The sequence below is a fragment of the Zootermopsis nevadensis genome, unplaced genomic scaffold (assembly GCF_977971745.1).
Source record: "Zootermopsis nevadensis isolate Lab colony 2312 unplaced genomic scaffold, Znev_1.0 Znev_ptg000001l, whole genome shotgun sequence".
NCBI classification, from domain to species: domain Eukaryota; kingdom Metazoa; phylum Arthropoda; class Insecta; order Blattodea; family Termopsidae; genus Zootermopsis; species Zootermopsis nevadensis.
Window position 1 is genome coordinate 18,249,148 of NW_028259133.1, and position 16,971 is coordinate 18,266,118.

The 16,971-nt window shown below is 35.5% G+C and overlaps 2 protein-coding genes across 4 annotated transcripts in view; both read right to left on the reverse strand.

The window, feature by feature from the left end:
- Naa15-16 (N-alpha-acetyltransferase 15/16) overlaps nucleotides 1-10,137 on the reverse strand; it is a 48,649-nt gene extending 38,512 nt beyond the window's left edge. Inside the window, exons 1-11 of one of the 2 annotated variants that reach the window (XM_022065576.2) lie at nucleotides 9,977-10,137; nucleotides 9,426-9,510; nucleotides 8,466-8,728; nucleotides 8,184-8,318; nucleotides 7,707-7,851; nucleotides 6,919-7,134; nucleotides 6,001-6,180; nucleotides 5,310-5,485; nucleotides 4,728-4,880; nucleotides 3,744-3,872; nucleotides 3,086-3,299 (exon numbers count right to left, since the gene is read on the reverse strand). In XM_022065576.2, coding sequence (XP_021921268.1) covers nucleotides 3,086-3,299; nucleotides 3,744-3,872; nucleotides 4,728-4,880; nucleotides 5,310-5,485; nucleotides 6,001-6,180; nucleotides 6,919-7,134; nucleotides 7,707-7,851; nucleotides 8,184-8,318; nucleotides 8,466-8,728; nucleotides 9,426-9,510; nucleotides 9,977-10,033 — 1,753 coding nt within the window. In that variant the 5' untranslated portion in view covers nucleotides 10,034-10,137. Of the gene's footprint in view, nucleotides 1-3,085; nucleotides 3,300-3,743; nucleotides 3,873-4,727; nucleotides 4,881-5,309; nucleotides 5,486-6,000; nucleotides 6,181-6,918; nucleotides 7,135-7,706; nucleotides 7,855-8,183; nucleotides 8,319-8,465; nucleotides 8,729-9,425; nucleotides 9,511-9,976 lie in introns of both variants that reach the window. The other variant, XM_022065575.2, reaches the window with a different exon arrangement.
- Nucleotides 10,138-11,240: 1,103 nt separating this feature from the next.
- On the reverse strand, nucleotides 11,241-16,698 carry Polr3C (RNA polymerase III subunit C). Of its 2 annotated transcripts, none has more exons than XM_022065577.2 (9): nucleotides 16,458-16,698; nucleotides 15,932-16,056; nucleotides 15,700-15,833; nucleotides 14,857-15,109; nucleotides 14,531-14,742; nucleotides 13,847-14,000; nucleotides 12,897-13,089; nucleotides 12,260-12,427; nucleotides 11,241-11,557 (listed from the first exon to the last, which is right to left on the reverse strand). In XM_022065577.2, exons 1-9 carry the CDS (start codon nucleotides 16,602-16,604, stop codon nucleotides 11,420-11,422), a joined length of 1,524 nt encoding a protein of 507 aa, XP_021921269.1. In that variant the 5' UTR covers nucleotides 16,605-16,698; the 3' UTR covers nucleotides 11,241-11,419. The 2 variants fall into 2 exon arrangements, with proteins under 2 accessions (XP_021921269.1, XP_021921270.1); XM_022065578.2 differs by lacking the exon at nucleotides 16,458-16,698 and adding an exon at nucleotides 16,269-16,407.
- Nucleotides 16,699-16,971: the final 273 nt, after the last annotated feature.

The following is a 16,971-nucleotide window of genomic DNA, read 5'->3' on the forward strand; positions in this document are numbered from 1 at the left end:
GGACTGGAACCTGTTCATATACGTTCTTGGCAGATGATCCAGAAGTGGTTTGCCATTGCCTTCTTCTGTGTGTGAATGGAGTAATTGTTGGGATGCCACGGAGAAACCGGGGAAGCCCCCGGAGGAAAACTCCGTGTTGCCTAGACCACGGCCTTGCCCAACACAAGTTATAAATTCGGGTACCGCCGGGAATCGAACCCGAGACCCCAGGATTACAAGGCCAGCGTTCTAACCGCTAGATCACCGTGGCTATACTCGGGTGATACCATTATATATCTACGTGGATTTTTATTGTCACACACGGCACGGTTATATAATCATAAATAAACTTGTCACGAAACACTACAAAAACTGTGTTAATTACATGTACCGCGCGGTCTGAGGCGTGGGCCTTGTGCTGCTTGGTCACTGGACCGTGGGTTCGAATCCCACTCAAGCCATGGATGTTTGTCCGCGTTTTTCTGTGTTGTGCTGTCCTGTGTACAGGTAGAGGCCTTGCGACGGGCCGATCCCTCATCCAAGGAGTCCTACCGAATGTCTATAGATCAAAGCCAACAAAAAGTTGGGACCCGCAGTGCTCAGGCACTTGAAGAACGGGTCGTTCCCAGTATCCCAGTATATATACAAATTGTGATTAAATAAACACTGAAAAACAAGACCATTTGTGCTACCACAGAACAGACAACTCAATTTCTGATGGACGCAAACGCTGTTAGAGACTCTCCAAAAAATACTTTCAGGGCCTAGCAATGAATAACCTGCTTATCATATGCGACTGACCTTATGTAGAATAATCTGTGATTCTAAGGCATTTCAAGTAACTGATTTTATGGGACAAAAAAGGCGGCATGGAATATTTCTTTTGCTGTCATGCAATATTAACATAAAATTGTGATTAATTAAACGGTCTTAAAATCCTCAGGGGTACATATATGCACACATGCATGACAATAAAAGCAGAATAAGCCATAAGGGACTGTTTCCTTTGACTTAATTACACTAGGTGCATGGTTTTAATTGCTATAAAATGAAATTGGTGAGATTTCAGGTTCTTATGGCAGCAAGTATAAGATGACTGTATTCTGGGAAGTTGCGCTGTGAAGTCTGGCAGGAGTTTGCCAACATTTCAGAGGTACTTGCTGCACTGAATCTCTCTTATTGCCTGCAAAACTGTTTTACTCTGTGTATCAATCAGCAAAATCTCTAAACTGTCTATACAATTTGCAATTTTATTCAGTCAGCAGCAAAATGAACGATCTGAAAATACATGTCACCAAAGTTCGTGTAAGATACATAATGTGGATAGTTATGAAGTTCATAAACGTGAGCACCACCTACAGGTAAGGAATAAATTTTCCTGTCTTTATAAAATAACCAGACACGTAAGATTATTTTAATGAAATATGAAGTTTTGACAGTGGTGAAAATGTGGACTGTGGTCTTCAGGGTTGTGATGCTGTGTAGACTTGTGGGTAGTTAGCACCATTTCAGAGGCACGTATGACCTCCATCTTCAGGGTAGAACTGATGAAAATGGAGGCAACACATTTCTCCAAAACATCAGAACCATCTACAAGACAAAATATGGTGTCACAACCCAGAAGATCCACAAGTTTATTCTATTTCACTTTTAAATATTAAGTTACTTTGAAACAGGGCCATCTAGAAAGAGTTCTAAAACTTCACGGACTTATTCGATAAAGGTATACAGATGGTGGGGGGATGGCATGCAAGAGATTCTAGGCCTCTGCACTAGCATGTGAATGGTCAAAGTCACGATCCACCTGCTTTACTCTTGGAAAAAGGGCCCCCAGTACTCGCTATGCATACCAAAGAGCCAGTTAGGACATAGTGGTTTACAAATGCAATCATTCTTTGAGATTTAAAAATCAATAAATTTGGTGCCCATTCAAATGGCATGCAACAAAGAATAAAATCACTTCACAGGGACAGGTAATTATTTTTAATCAGAATTGGATAAGAGTATTCCAAAGTGACCACAGGCGGTAGAATCTCACAAGAGAATCTGGGTACATTTATAGATACTTAGATACTTTGACGACCCGTTCTTCAAGTGCTTGAGCACTGCGGGTCCCAACTTTACGTTGGCTTTGATCTATAGACATTCGGTAGGACTCCTTGGACGAGGGATGGGCCAATCGCAAGGCCTCTACCTGTACACAGGACAGCACAACACAGAAAAACGTGGAAAGACATCCATGGATTGAGTGGGATTCGAACCCATGGTTCCAGTGACCGCGAGGCACAAGGCCCACGCCTCAGACCACGCGGCCACTGTGACTCCGATTACTTTTATAGAACATCAAAATATAGTATACAAAAATTAAATTATTAATAATTAATGCAGACATGAATTCCTAAACTGGAGAGAGCCCCCCCACCCCCCACTCTCACATCCCATAACAGGTATAGTAATTATGCATAATGAAACCTACATTTCCATAAACATCTCGATTTTCTTGGTAATACAATATACTTTATACACAATGTGGCAGAAAGTGGAAATTATAAAAGGCCTTGTTCCAAAAAATATCTGAACAATGTAGAAGGCCAGACTGAATTATTTACAAGGTGCATCTGGCCCTTGGGCTATAGTCTACCCATCCCTGAAATTATTGGACGTTATATCCGCACCCCTTGTCTCACTTGACAGTGTGATACTTTAATACAGGAGAATTCTTCAGGTGTAGACAAGAGAGACATCTACTCAGTTAACCTCAATCATTGGAAAACCTAAGTCGGAGCAACTAAGCCACGTGTTTTCAGCATACCAGATGATGGATAAAGTCCAAAAAAACTGAGTAATCCAGATTGTAATAAACCATCGTCAGAACCTTTTAGAGTCTACATAAGTCATGAAAAAACCACTGCCACATAACGACCGCCTCACAGGCAAGCGCCTGGGTCCTGCACCTCCAGACAACCAACAACAGGCATTTTCACCACTGCAAGAACCTCAAATCTCATATTCCATATTAATATTACTTATTCAAACTCTGTTGATCCACAAGTTGAATTCATGCTTTACAAGACGTGCAGCTTGAATTATGATATTGTTTCTATACCTGTATTGAATTCTTGTTCTGCAGTTTCATCTTTGAGTGGCTTGTCATGGAGCCTGAGGTAGACTTCAATTGCACAGCGGGCAGCCTTGAAGTAGAATGGATGAGCGCGCAAAACATCCTCCAACCTCAGCAATCCCACATATGACCGTAGTGTCATCTTACGCATGCAGTACGTGTGGAAGTCAAACTGATCCTCAATAATTTCAGAAAAATGCTGAAATGTTAATATCAAACACTCAATAACATTCAGAAATACTCTTTAAAAATTTTAATTTTCTATTGAAGTATATCTACTGTACATCCTGTGCAAAATGTTTCTGTTTTCATAAAACATCATGTTACATCCTTATAACAAAAGCTTTATAAACAGCAAAGCTGCATATTTGTTAGACATATGCAGTGTCCCAAAAAGATGTATACACAGCAGGAATGTTCGTAGCGTCTTATCAGACAGTTGCTCACCACAATCAACTGTGCGACGAAGCCAATGATGGTCAATTTGAACACATACACAAGAGTCACTAATTCACTAAGATTATTAAAATGTCTTTATTTCATTACTGAATGTGTATATACATCTTTTTGGGACACCTGTATTTAGAATTCACCTTATTTCAAACAGATTTTCAGCAGATATTATTAAAATAAAGTTACTTACTCGATCTACTTCATGGCATTTCTTTAACGATTCTCCCCATTTTTCTAGCCTCTGATAAGCCAAGGCACATTCTGTTTGGAACCACATACACTGCATTTCATTCAAATTTTCCATTGCTGAAACACCTTCCTATAAAATTGAAATAAAACATTCAATAACATTACTGGATCAAGTGAGAATGGCAAATCTTTTGCACCTTCCATAATAATTTTTTTAAAAATGCAAACAATTATATTTGCCACTGTTTAATACATAATACCCACTAATGAAAAACAATTTCTAGTGTTAAAAGTCATAACACTGAGTTACTCACTGGTTTGTAAATGAAACTATTGCTCCACTTGTGCCACAGTAATGCAGCAAAGTCACACAATTTAAATCATTCAAATTTTATTACAAACGCAAAGAAATAATAATTTCATACCCTTTCTTCAGTGATACTTGTTATATTTTATTTGTGTGTTCACAAAGTAACTTTCACCACATTTTTTTTCTTCCACAAATAGTCTTCAGTTGTTACATTCAGAAATGCAGCATTTTTAGCCAGCTGACATGGGGTCTATAGTAGGAATTTGTTGTTCAGGAGCAAAACATCTCTATAAATGCACCCCATATCGACAAAGCCCAAGTAACATTTTGAAACAGCTCTTTTTTACAAACAGGTGACCAAAACTTATTACTAAGTATGCTTCCACAATTAGCTGATAGATATTTATTTATCTGTGGTTTACTTAATGACAATGTCAACAGCTCAGACTACATTGTATCAATTATGGGATAATACTAGGAAAAAAATACAAATTATGAAGCTCTTAATTATGTTATTTTCTCCATTCTCCTGTTACTTCCTCTAGTTAGGTCTACATATTCCCACAGAACTTTCTTCTCAAACTGCCTTAATCTATGACGTAACAAATCATAATTATTATGATAACATAACGAGAACAGTAGCAGTGCCGCAGTTGATGATGATGGTTAACATACCCTGGTGAATTTTGAACATGTTTCTTCTGCTTCTTTGATCAAGTTTGCCCGAAGCATATATTTAGCGCATTTAGAATTTATATAACGATCAGCAGTATCAAGCCCTTGGGCTTCATCCAACCATTTGTATGCTTCCATTGCATCCCCACCATGCTGTAAAAAACAAAACGTGCAGGTATAATATGGGGTTACAAACTCACCATTCACCACATCACATAAACCCTGAATCTTAATCCCAGTATGAGATCTGACAATCCAAAAGACCCAAACCCACATTTTCACTGTTGTGATAACCTCAAATGTCATACAACATAATTTAGATTATGAAATTGTGGGTTACTGCACCCTGTAGTCTTCTGATAGTACCTCCAAAACTTTGGTATACACCCTGATAATAATAAGTGCAAGAACCCAGAAGTCCACAAACAAATAACACTGTCGTGAACACCTCAAACACTACCTCCTACAACATAAATAGATATTCTTTGAAAGTAATGGCATAATAAGCTTTCTGTGGCGGAAAACAAAACAATGTTAGTGTGTGGATTTTGACTGCGAAAAACAGTGAATCTGGCTCCTTACCTTATATATCCTACCCTTGGTTACAAATAGCTCAATCAATGTGGGAGTATGATCAATTGCTGCATCAATGTATGACACGGCCCTTTCCGTATCGCCTAAGAAATCGTAATGTTGGGCTAAATAATAAAAAGCCCACAGCAGTGCAGATGCAGGTTCTTTTGGCAAACTTTCTGAATCTGCAAATAGAAGGAAACAAAAAAAAAACATTATAAAGAAAAAATAGCACACATCGTTACGAAAATGGTTTTACAATAATTACATAAACACACCTTGAATCAGAATATTATGTCACTGGCAGAAAAACAGTTCATACAAGAAATACAGTTTCGTATTATTTCTGATTCAGGTCTGCATAATGAAGTGTTCATAAAAGATATTGAAATCCAAAACAATTAGGCAAATACAGGGAGATGTATACTGGTAAAATGTCCGGCTGGTTAGTTTGCTTTACGGAACAAAGTGTGATGAAAACACTTTGATGATATGTCCAAAAAGGGAGACCAGTCCAAGGATCAACCATTAGAAACAACAAAAGACCTCCCAAAAATGAAGCAGGACTGCTAATTAGTCCCTTGAGATGTTTCGTAAAATATTCTGAAACAGAAGTGTACTGGACGATGAAATGCTGATATTTCTAACCAGCAAATGGGATCGGCAGTATATTAATTACTATCATAAATATTTCACTTACCTTCTTCACTAAATCTGCAAACCTTCTGAAGTGCATCGACATACTGTAGGACCAACTTCTGTATAATGTCTACTTTCTCTGGGTCCTTATACAGAGACCGAAGGTCCACAAACAGTGGTGGCACACCTTTGTGCAGACCCTGTCTTAGATATTTGTCAACCAATATCCTAAACTCTTCACCTGAAAACATGAAGCAACAAATGCATTGATTTATTTTCCCATGTAACACATCAAGAATTCTCTCACTTGAGAATTTGTTAAATAAAAAAGGATATTAAGATAATCTGAAAAGAACAAGAAAAAAGTTCTAGTCAGTCTACACAATCTAATATTTAGAAATAACAGACAATTACTAAATGAAGTCACAATTCACACCTTACAGAAAAAGAAGATAAAAATGTCTAAAACAAACCTACTTCAGATGTTTTAAACTGTGCGATGAGGATAACAAATACAATAATTAATAGTTATGTAATTTAGTGATCCATTTTTTCTGATTGTACTCTTCTGGTTGTAATGATACATGATCGTAAGTTGTTATAAATGTTACACCAGAATGCTGGTAACCACATATAAGACCACATAGTACCACAGCCCACAAGACCCCGATCAATGTCTTAAATAAGAGGACTGGAGATACAAAATACCACCGAGCCAACAACATTGAAAGAACATAATGAAAAAGATAAGTAAAATTAATATTAGAGTACCATCTCTAAAGGACAAGAGGCTTACAAATGCACTAAGGAGATAGCAAAGTCAACCACTGAAAGCTGAAAATAATACAGGCTAACAGACCTAATATGTAACACTCATTCCTACCTCAGTTCCCTGACACTAATTTTTATTTATGCCCCCCCCCCCCCCCCCACACACACACAGAAAAGGGCATGCCAGACAAATCTCTCCTTAATTCACCTGTAGCAAAGGTTAGTGGAAGTCGTCTTGGTGCAAGAGCTCGTGGAAACAATTCTTGAAATTCCGAAAACATTTTTAGTTTCTCATTTGCTGTAATCAGCTGCTGAGCTTCTTGTAATTTGGCATAATATATTGTATTCTCTGGATTCCTCATAAGTAAATCCTTATAATATACTTCCGCTTCTGTATACCGTTTCAACTCCAAGTTCAGTTTTCCTGCAACGTAAACTCAAAAAATCAGTAATGCAAAATACACATAAAAGCACAAGTCCTATAGGACATTGATTCACTTATTTAGATAAATATTATGTGCCCCCACTTATTTCTAAACTGAGTACTTTTAATTCTTCAGTGGAGGACAGCGTATTTAAACTGTGAGGTTTGAGGTTCTGACACCAACGGCTCTCTTCTGGGATGTTTTGCCATGTAGTCTGGTACATATTCAATGTTTCAGAGGTGATTACAGCTCCATCAGAACAATGAATGATACAAGCAGTGAGTGCCCCTGAAATGTTGGTCAGCCTTGAAGAAGGAGACGGTGCATTCCCCAAATCATCGGTATCTACCGACAAGTCCACGTGGTTTTATAACCCAGATGATCAATGTCATCAAACACAGTAAACTGAAGTCACGACATCTGGCATATAACTTACCTACGACCAATAAAATCTTCTCGGGAAATCAGCCACATCAACTGGTTTACTATGGTAACCAGCTGACGCAGCTGATTGCCCGAGAAGATTTTATTGATTGTACTCGCTGCAAAAGTCTCAAATCCTATAACTTACCTAAGGTTTCCTTGATGGAAAGCTTATCACAGATCTGATCACTGTACCGAGTTAAGTGATCGAGAGCTTCCTTCAGTGCTCCTGACTCTTGTATAACCATATTCTGGTATAACAATAGTTCACTATGCTCATAGTCGAAAGAACTCTTCTGAAAAGCAACAAAGGCCAATCAAGCTTAGAATATTCATATTAATATCATAAAATGCAACTTTAAACTTAGTCACAACTACAATGTTATTTACACAACAAATGAATGGGTCCACAACACAGACCAAAAGCAATGAAACTCAGAGAATCATACAATCTTACCTCTAAATTTAAATCAACCCTTTTATTGGGTTACCCTAAAATAGATTGAACTAGACACTACTTATCTTTGCTGCTAATGTATGATGTCTTAAAATACTTTTACATTCAAATACACACTTGCAACATCTTACAATCAATGAACATAAATATTATATATCTCAAGCTTACCAACTGCGTTTTACGAAATTCCTCTAATATCCTCAATGCAGTATCATAATCCTGGAGAAGGTGATATGCCATTCCAAAACCAATCCATGATGCACGTTGTGTTGGACGTAACATAAAGAGTTGATATCTGGTATCCTGGATTGACAAAGCATGTTTTGACAGCCTATATAAATAATAACTTCCAATATGTCAAAATATATATGTACACACATAACACAATCTCATAATAAATGCAACAAAGAACTAAGAACTTCGGTAAATAGAACAGCAAAATCTCCTTACCCTATACCCTTCCAAATCTCGCATCTGGATCTGTAAAAGGGATAAATCCCTCAAGATTTGAATGTTGTCTTTTTCCCATTTAAGTGCATTGCGATAGCACTTGATGGCTTCATCATACTTCTTATCAGAACGCTGAAGCAAACCGTATACATGCCAACAGACGTGTGACTTGAGGTCGTTGCGTAGTCCACGTCTCACGTGCTCATATGCTTCGTCTTTACGGCCCATGCAGTTGAGGGTTAAACCCTTCATGGCAAGGGTCTCTAGATAGATACATGACAGTTGAAAGAGCTAATAAGTTCCCATTTTAACAATATACAATATACCTTACTGCTAGTAAATACAATATAGCATAACAGACAAAAGACTTACAGACTGCTACTATTGTAAAACTGCAGCATCATTATCCCCTACAAATGTTTATGGCATTCAAACTTTTGAACTCCAAAACCATTAATATTATCATTCCGACCATTTTATACATCTATTCTTCATCAAAAGAATGTGATTTCGCATATATATTGTATAAAGATAAATGGAGTCATATATATGCAACATTGAATTAACATAATTTGAATACCACATGTTAACAGAACCTATTTTGTGCCACTGTTCTCATACAAGCAACAATGGTGGAGAACAACTGTTACAATGTGATAACATACTGCATTAACTATATGAGGGAAGGCTTACATTGTGTACAAGGATACCTTTTCTGACTACTCACTATTTCCTGCATGCACATTATGACTGACACTAAACTTCAAATTTGAATTTAACCATATTCATATTTCTGACTGCATGGTTCACCTTTGCTGTTCCAGACACAGGATGTAATAAACACGGAAGCAACTCATATATTAACAAGCTGACTTAAAGGATTAAAGAGAGTGAACTTCAGAATCAATACACTCTACCATATTTTACATTGGATGCTTCTATCTTCAAGATCTTACTCACCTCCATGCTCTGCATATTTTGGGTTGGACAGGATCTGTTTTGCAAATTTTAACCCATTTTTGTACTGCTTTTGCTCATAGCACTTCTGAAATAAAGGAGCAATTGTGGCACCATACTCAAGTCAATCATCATGAATATAGGTAAAAAATTGTAATTAAGTGTAAACAAAAAAGTGGTTAATACACCAGTCACACTGTAGTAAACAGTAAAACCAAATTGAAATGACTTGGAAGTTGGAAGAAACAATCACATTTCCTAGTTATTCAGTACCACATGAATAAAAAAATTAGGTTAGGTCAGTTTGTTAATCATGAACTTTTCTGTTGGCATAAACCTAGTCTTTTGAAGATAGAAATTGTATCTCCATAAGACTTTATTTACAGTTGTGCTAACGCTACAAATAAATTACACAGATTTAAATTCATAAAGGTTCATAGGCAATGCAAATAGTGTTAAAAGTTCATAGTAATCGTTTGGTCCAGCCCAAAGACCTTCATTGGTTGACGTTTGGGTGTGGATTATTTTTGTACATACAAAATATCAATACTTACCAGTATACGCTTAAAAAGTGCATTTTCTTTTGGTGGTAAGGGATTACTTGAGGGCATCCTAGACTTTGCACGAAATCCGGTAAATCTTATTTTTCTTCACTAAACCTCGTGGCCTTAATCCAAGATGGCGTTGCAGATCACGTGATCGGAATATCATCCCAAGCGAATAAGCGAAACGATGTCATGGAATATTTAGCGCGACATATAAATAAGGTGCAATGTGTTCCAATAGTCAGTATTATTATATTAATTAATATATTTACATGAATAATTCATAACGTTTCCAAATGGACACGCATCAAGGACAGTTTTCTCGGTCTAATTTATTCCGAGCTAATCAAATTTTGTAATTCCCTACCAAAATAAATAAGAATTTAATATGAACATACATGAATAATAATAAGAGGTGGGGGATTGGATAATGTTGAAATAAATATATCCTACTGTTGGTCACTTGTGTGAGCAAATTTTTTGCGTTCGGATAAAACAATCCTTGCCAGAATTTTGAGCTGTTCCTGTGCCTAATCACACACCTCACTTTTAGAAAATAAGTATGTGGTACTGGAGGAAGTGTTACATTCCTTACCTCAGCACTACATGGAGGTGATCAGCTACACACTGGCTCCTTTGCCCCTGGGGAGGAAAAATTCACCCCCAGAGCCAGTCTAGATCCCCTGCCAAGAGTTTAACCCCAAATATACACCCACTATACTGAGCATTCTCTTTACTTCATTCAATGAGCTCAGAACATAGTCCAAGGGCAAAGGTTTATAAGTGCAGCAATGAATCTTCAAGTTACATGAAACAGAAAGTTTCTTTACCAAATAAACTGCCAATATCAGCAGTCAAAAAAAGCCCCTGTAACATAAGTTATACTAGTTACAGTCTTAATGTTATGAACAATAACATTTTTCTAAAAAGCATGTGGTACTCAGATGTTGCAAGGAAGGTTGATAACACTTTTTTGTTTCTTTCTTTTTTCTTTCTCTCTCTCTTTTTTACAGAACAAATATTCCAAAACTATGAAAACAACACATTAATTTTAAGAAGGTGAACAACAAAAATTACAGGGTACCTCTTCTGTTCACTGTATACAGAAAGGTTTTTGGATCAGAAAGCCTAAAATACACTCTGCTGCCAGTCAAACTTTATGTTCTTCATCATGTCATCTTTATTTTCACAGTTTATGTTCCAAAAGAAGCAACATCTAGTTTACTCACTGTATATGATCCTCCCTGCTAGCTGGAATTACTCAACAAGCAGCTTCCATTGATCATAGATAATAATTTTATTTTCACATGTACACCACTATTCTAAATGGAACAAATTTCCCTCTCTGGACTCAAATATTTGAGAGAGAAATTAAAAAAACACCGCAAAGTAAAACAAATTTGTTTTTTACTTGACTAGTTACAGTTGCACATAAAATGTACAGTACTGTAATCAGATCTGATAACTTAGATAAAGCTGTAAAATGAACATAGTCTCATCTAACTGAAGCTCTGCCTCATTCAGCCTGTTGATCATTATTCGAACTTTCTCAAGCAATGCCTGCTCTGGTGGTGTCAGCATTTCTTCAATCTATAAAACACAGATTAAAATTAAAAAAAGTAAAGGTGAAAGGTAATATTTTTATGAGTAAGGTTTTAGCATAAAGGCCTACTAATAAATCTGAAAACTTTCAACAGATGTTACACAAATGGACAAAAGACTGAAAACCATTTGTTCATTAAAACATTTCAGAAGATAATACTTAAACTATAATCACAAACAAACGAGGAATTGGAATTACTCATTGCACATTAATGGAAAACTGACAAACAAATTATTCAAACCTGTTTTAAAGCATCAGTTGTAATTTTTAATACTGATCACTTAAAATAACACATCTTGGTGTATTATGTCTACTAAGAGGTATAAGAATACATGTGAGAGAGCCTTCTCCTTTAACTTTGGAGTCAAATTTTATAATAAGACAGATATTTAACAAGTTTGCAAAAGAGTTCATCACAAAGACCAAGAATATTTCATGTTTAATTCTAAACTGTTATTCAGACTTACTCTGTTTTGAGGATTAAACAAAATTCTGTGTTTATCCTTAAACATTCATAACATTTAAAAAATATCAGACAAGAGTTGCATATGTTCATGAGGTAAATTCTTCACAAATTGAGTCATTTGTAACTGACAAGTATGTAAAGACATATCACTGAAATACTAATACTACAACAAATTTTCACAAGACATAGTAAGGAAACCATTGTAAGGAAAATATTTACTTACTTCTGCCAGTTGTTCAGAAGTTGCACCCTGCTCCTTCATATTAAGCGTGATTAACTCAATTCTCTGTTGCTTTTCAATCATCCTACGGTTCTCACTCCTCTCATATTCCCTCCGAGTCATAGCATTATAAAGGGCCTTGCAACACATTTCAAGAACCATTCGAGCTACCTAGAAAATTGTACATAATTACTTCACTAATAAGAAACATTTTACTTCCTAAAACTGTTGAACTTTCTAAATAAAAACTCTTCTGTGGAATAATAAAGTGTTCTCAGTTAGAAACAAAGCTGAAAAGAAATGGTGATACAGTATCTCCTTGTTTCAGACAATTCTGAACAGGAAATGCACCAGACAAATATTTACCCACACAGGCTTTATGAATATGAAGCAGGAGGGCTAATAAAGAGATGGCATGAAACTGTAATGGGCCACATGGCCTAATACCTAGAAGGATGATTGATGATGCACTACTATGTGATCATGTCAAAGGCATACTTAAATTAATTGTTCTATTCAACAAAACAATCTTGCTGCTAATGATGAATACACTCATTACACGTAATTATAATGTTGCTGTGCAGAGTATATTTTAAATTTCTATAACAATTTACAAATGAATATAAATAAATAAATTTACCTGATTTAAGTCAATATAAAAAAGGAAGAATGTTTTGTTTGGGACATTGCTGGCTAAGGATTTACGCAGTTCTTGCATCTGGAGAAAATTTTCTTCCAGTAATTTGTATGTCAAAAGTTTGGCTTCCTTTGCAGGTATCATTGCTATTTGCTGGATCTGCTCTTGTTCAACAAACTTTTTTGCCTTGACTAGCCTAAGGAAAACCAAAGCCATTTACAGATGACTATTATATTATAACATACCATGTTAAAAGATGAAATTTACTGGCACATAAAATTCACCATCAATACACAGACTATAACTATATGAATCTATTACAATAATTAAATTTTATAATTAAATAATTATAACGAATTTTTAAATCATGTGATGAATAAGTTACTGCACCTGATCATTCATTTTGTAAAATTTACTTTCTTAATATATGTATAACACAGTTGTTGAAAGTACAGTGAACTAATTTATAATAATTCACTAATTACTATAGCATAATTTTACCATGCCTGATAAAATGAGGCTTCATTAATATGTTTCTTCTAGCAAATTCTCATTATAGGTGTTACTAGTAAAATCAAACATCCACCACATAAACTTGGGTCAATTAAACTGCATAATTACAACAATAAAATCTCTTTACCTGTTAGACACAATACTTAATTTAATGGCTCCCTCAATAAATAAAAAAAGTGTCAACAATACTTAACCACGTTCAGTGACAGACCTTTACAAACCCATAAGTTAACTAAAAATAACAAACAAAAAATAAACATTATAGCATATTCAAAACTACAGAGAAGAAGGCCACATAACTTCAAAGCAGCCCACAAACATAATAAAATGCACAAAATATAAAACCTTATAAGGAATTAAAAATTCTGTATATTGAAATATGCTAGTTTCCACTTTTGAAATAATGTGAATGAAATGATAATTCTCAAAATAGTACACACCTGAAGATTCTTGCAGCTTTTGAGCCAAACCTTTCCATTACAATATTTTCAATAGTTGCCCATGTAAGCTGAATGAAGGCTGTCTTCATGTTTAGGCTATACTGTCCACCTGAACTATCTCCAACCTTGCTAACAAACCCACTAGAATCCTCTTCTGGAATGATAGTGTTACATTGAAATATATGTCAGATGAGCACAATGTTTGAAATAAATTAAAATATTTAAGAACAGTAATTAAAAACAACTTGTGAAGTGACTTTACAGTGAGTTTACCACAGATAAAATAATTTTCACAAATGTAATGTTGCTGGCAACTATCCTAGACATAAAACAGACACAATGTTGTAAACAGAGAAAACAGAATGTTAAAGGATGACCCCAAGATAAATAAACTATAATGTACTATATACACTTATAAATTTGCAGAAACTATATGTAAAACACTTTATTACGTGAAAAAATTAAGCAGTGAAATATATAAAGACAAGAAACAAATTATAATCAAAAAACTGACACTGCAATAGTCATACCTTGATTATTCTTCTCTGCTAATGGTTTTGACAGAACAACTGACAAGTAAGCCATGAAATTTATGTGACCAGTGGTGCATGCTTTTTGATTAAGAAACTTGTCAAAGTTTACTGCAAGAAATAGGATTGTGTTCTTTTACATACATAAACATACCCATAATTTTCAAGTACTGATCCACATATTGTGCCAAAAGGGGATAAGAACTCTGCTTGCGAACCGCTTCTCGTAGTTCGGTGAACGGAACAGGATTTGAAGTGGCAACCCAAGGTTCTGTTCTTAGATACATCTGCTTAAGAAGTTGCCTCAACAGTTCTCCAGCATTGTCATCCAAACGTCGAGAAATTGCAGACACCATGATCTGATCCCTACATTTTGAATAAATGGTAACTACAAGATGAAAGAACATAGATTACATTTTTATGAAATTAGATACTGGTAACCACTTGGAAAGACGCTCTGAATTAAAGAAAAAAGATCACCTGAAATCCTGATGAAATCTGTCAAGATTGACTCTCCAACAGATACCTTCATCTCCTGGATTTCCAGGTTTCCCTTCTTCTAAGTCTGAAAGACCTTTCAAATTTATATCTGGTGGAAGATATAATTGTTTCTCCTTTATTGTCAACTCTGGGACATCTTTCTCTTCACTGGGATATGGACAGCGCATCACAAATTGTTTATTTACAAGGACTAAAAACTTATCGCGTAACGTCACAAGGCACACCTTCTCCACTGTAATATAACACAAGCACAAGATGTTCTTAATATAAATATTGTTACTTTGTTTCTTAATAGTAACTATTTACTTGCTTCCAACAACTGATATTCATTTTACATAACCCCTTCTACAGCAACCTTAAAGTTTAATCTATTTGGAATTTCTGTTGAAAATGTGCTACTAATGTTTGGACACTGTAACATATCCATGACAGGAGATACAAACAGTACTGGATCATTATATATAAAAAATATTTACATGAACATGTTTATATCTAACTCAACATTACCGGTGATGGACTGGCACACACTATTTTTGCTTTGATTATGGAATTGTACAATGCTGCACAACTTCAATGTTTTTCTGTGGGAAAATGAGCCTCTACTCATTCTCTTAACAACTGAATCTGTTTTTAAGAACTGTGTCACTTGAAATAAAGACAACACAAACGTATGGTATTTTATCTCATCTGACTTACAATTTATGTATCACTGCTTTATAAATAGTATATGACAAATTCTTCTCACACAACATAAAATAACAGTCCAATAAGTGCTACACTAGTTCAATAACATAACTTCCCTTTATCAGAAATGTGTGTTACCTTTTAGTGATTCCTTAAGTCTTGTGGCAGCCCTGATGATAACACGTGAGGCAGTATCCTTGCCCTGCCTCAGTATTTCTTCTATAAGCATTTCCGCCTCATCACCATATTGTGTTTTCATCAGTAACAAATATCTACAAATATTACATAAAACACTGCATTCATTGGTAACTCACATAACGTGTTTATCGAAACACATACTAAAATGTTATTTTCTTCTTCTAGAACCTACCTGGGATACCGAAGTAGAAGAACAACTTTGTCAGCTAACAATGTATATTCTGCTCTGTCTGGTAACTGACCCATGGAAAATGTCACAAAATCATACTGAATCATGATTCGTAAAGCCTCTTTCACCTAAAAATAAGGCTTTAGATTTAATGACACATTAATTCAATCTGTCAGTAAACAACTACTTAAAGAAGATACTACTTCTGACAATTTAACTTGAAGGTTATATCTGTATCCTGTAGTTATGCTGTGGACATCTGAATTTGTGTAGTTCGTATAATTAGTGTAATACCAGCACAAATTCTTTTGACGGCCAATTGTTATTATGCTCTATGTACCTGGAGCGAGAATCAAGCAAACTGACTTCTCTACATTTAATCTACTTCAAGAACGAGTATCGCTAATACTGTACGTTAATAACTACAACTACCAGTTTTACTTCCTATTTAATTACTTGTCAATGTAAATAAAACAAGGAATGTTATTTCATAACGTGTAGTCAATAGTTGGTCCATTGTATTTAGTACCTTTTGAAGAGGCAGTTTCGTACTTCCCGGTATCAAGCGTAATGGCTTCGACTGACATTTATATAAATCATTTCCAACTTTTTGAACAATTTCACCAAAATGTTCTAATAAAATCAATGAACACAACGCTCCAAATTGTGTTGACATTTTGACGATAAAAATGACTCTCTTTTCAGGTTAAAGCTCTACGAACACACTAACTGGCAAAGAGCACATACAAACTTTCCGCACGGATTACAAACTTACCATAGGTGACAAAAACATATGAAAATTGGCATACTACAGTACTACCATCTATCTTCATAAATATAATCGAAACAATGGTGGTACCAGAGGTCGATCGGCTAACACGTTAAATTCTCCACCGTTATCTGGAAAGAAATTAATATAGCCCCCCCCCCCACCAAAAAAAACAACTAACTTTTTAACGCGTATCAACTACATGTTTCGTTTTCACTGTAGCGAACTTTTCCATGTTCTGTTTTTGTAGACTTCACTTACTAACCCATCACAT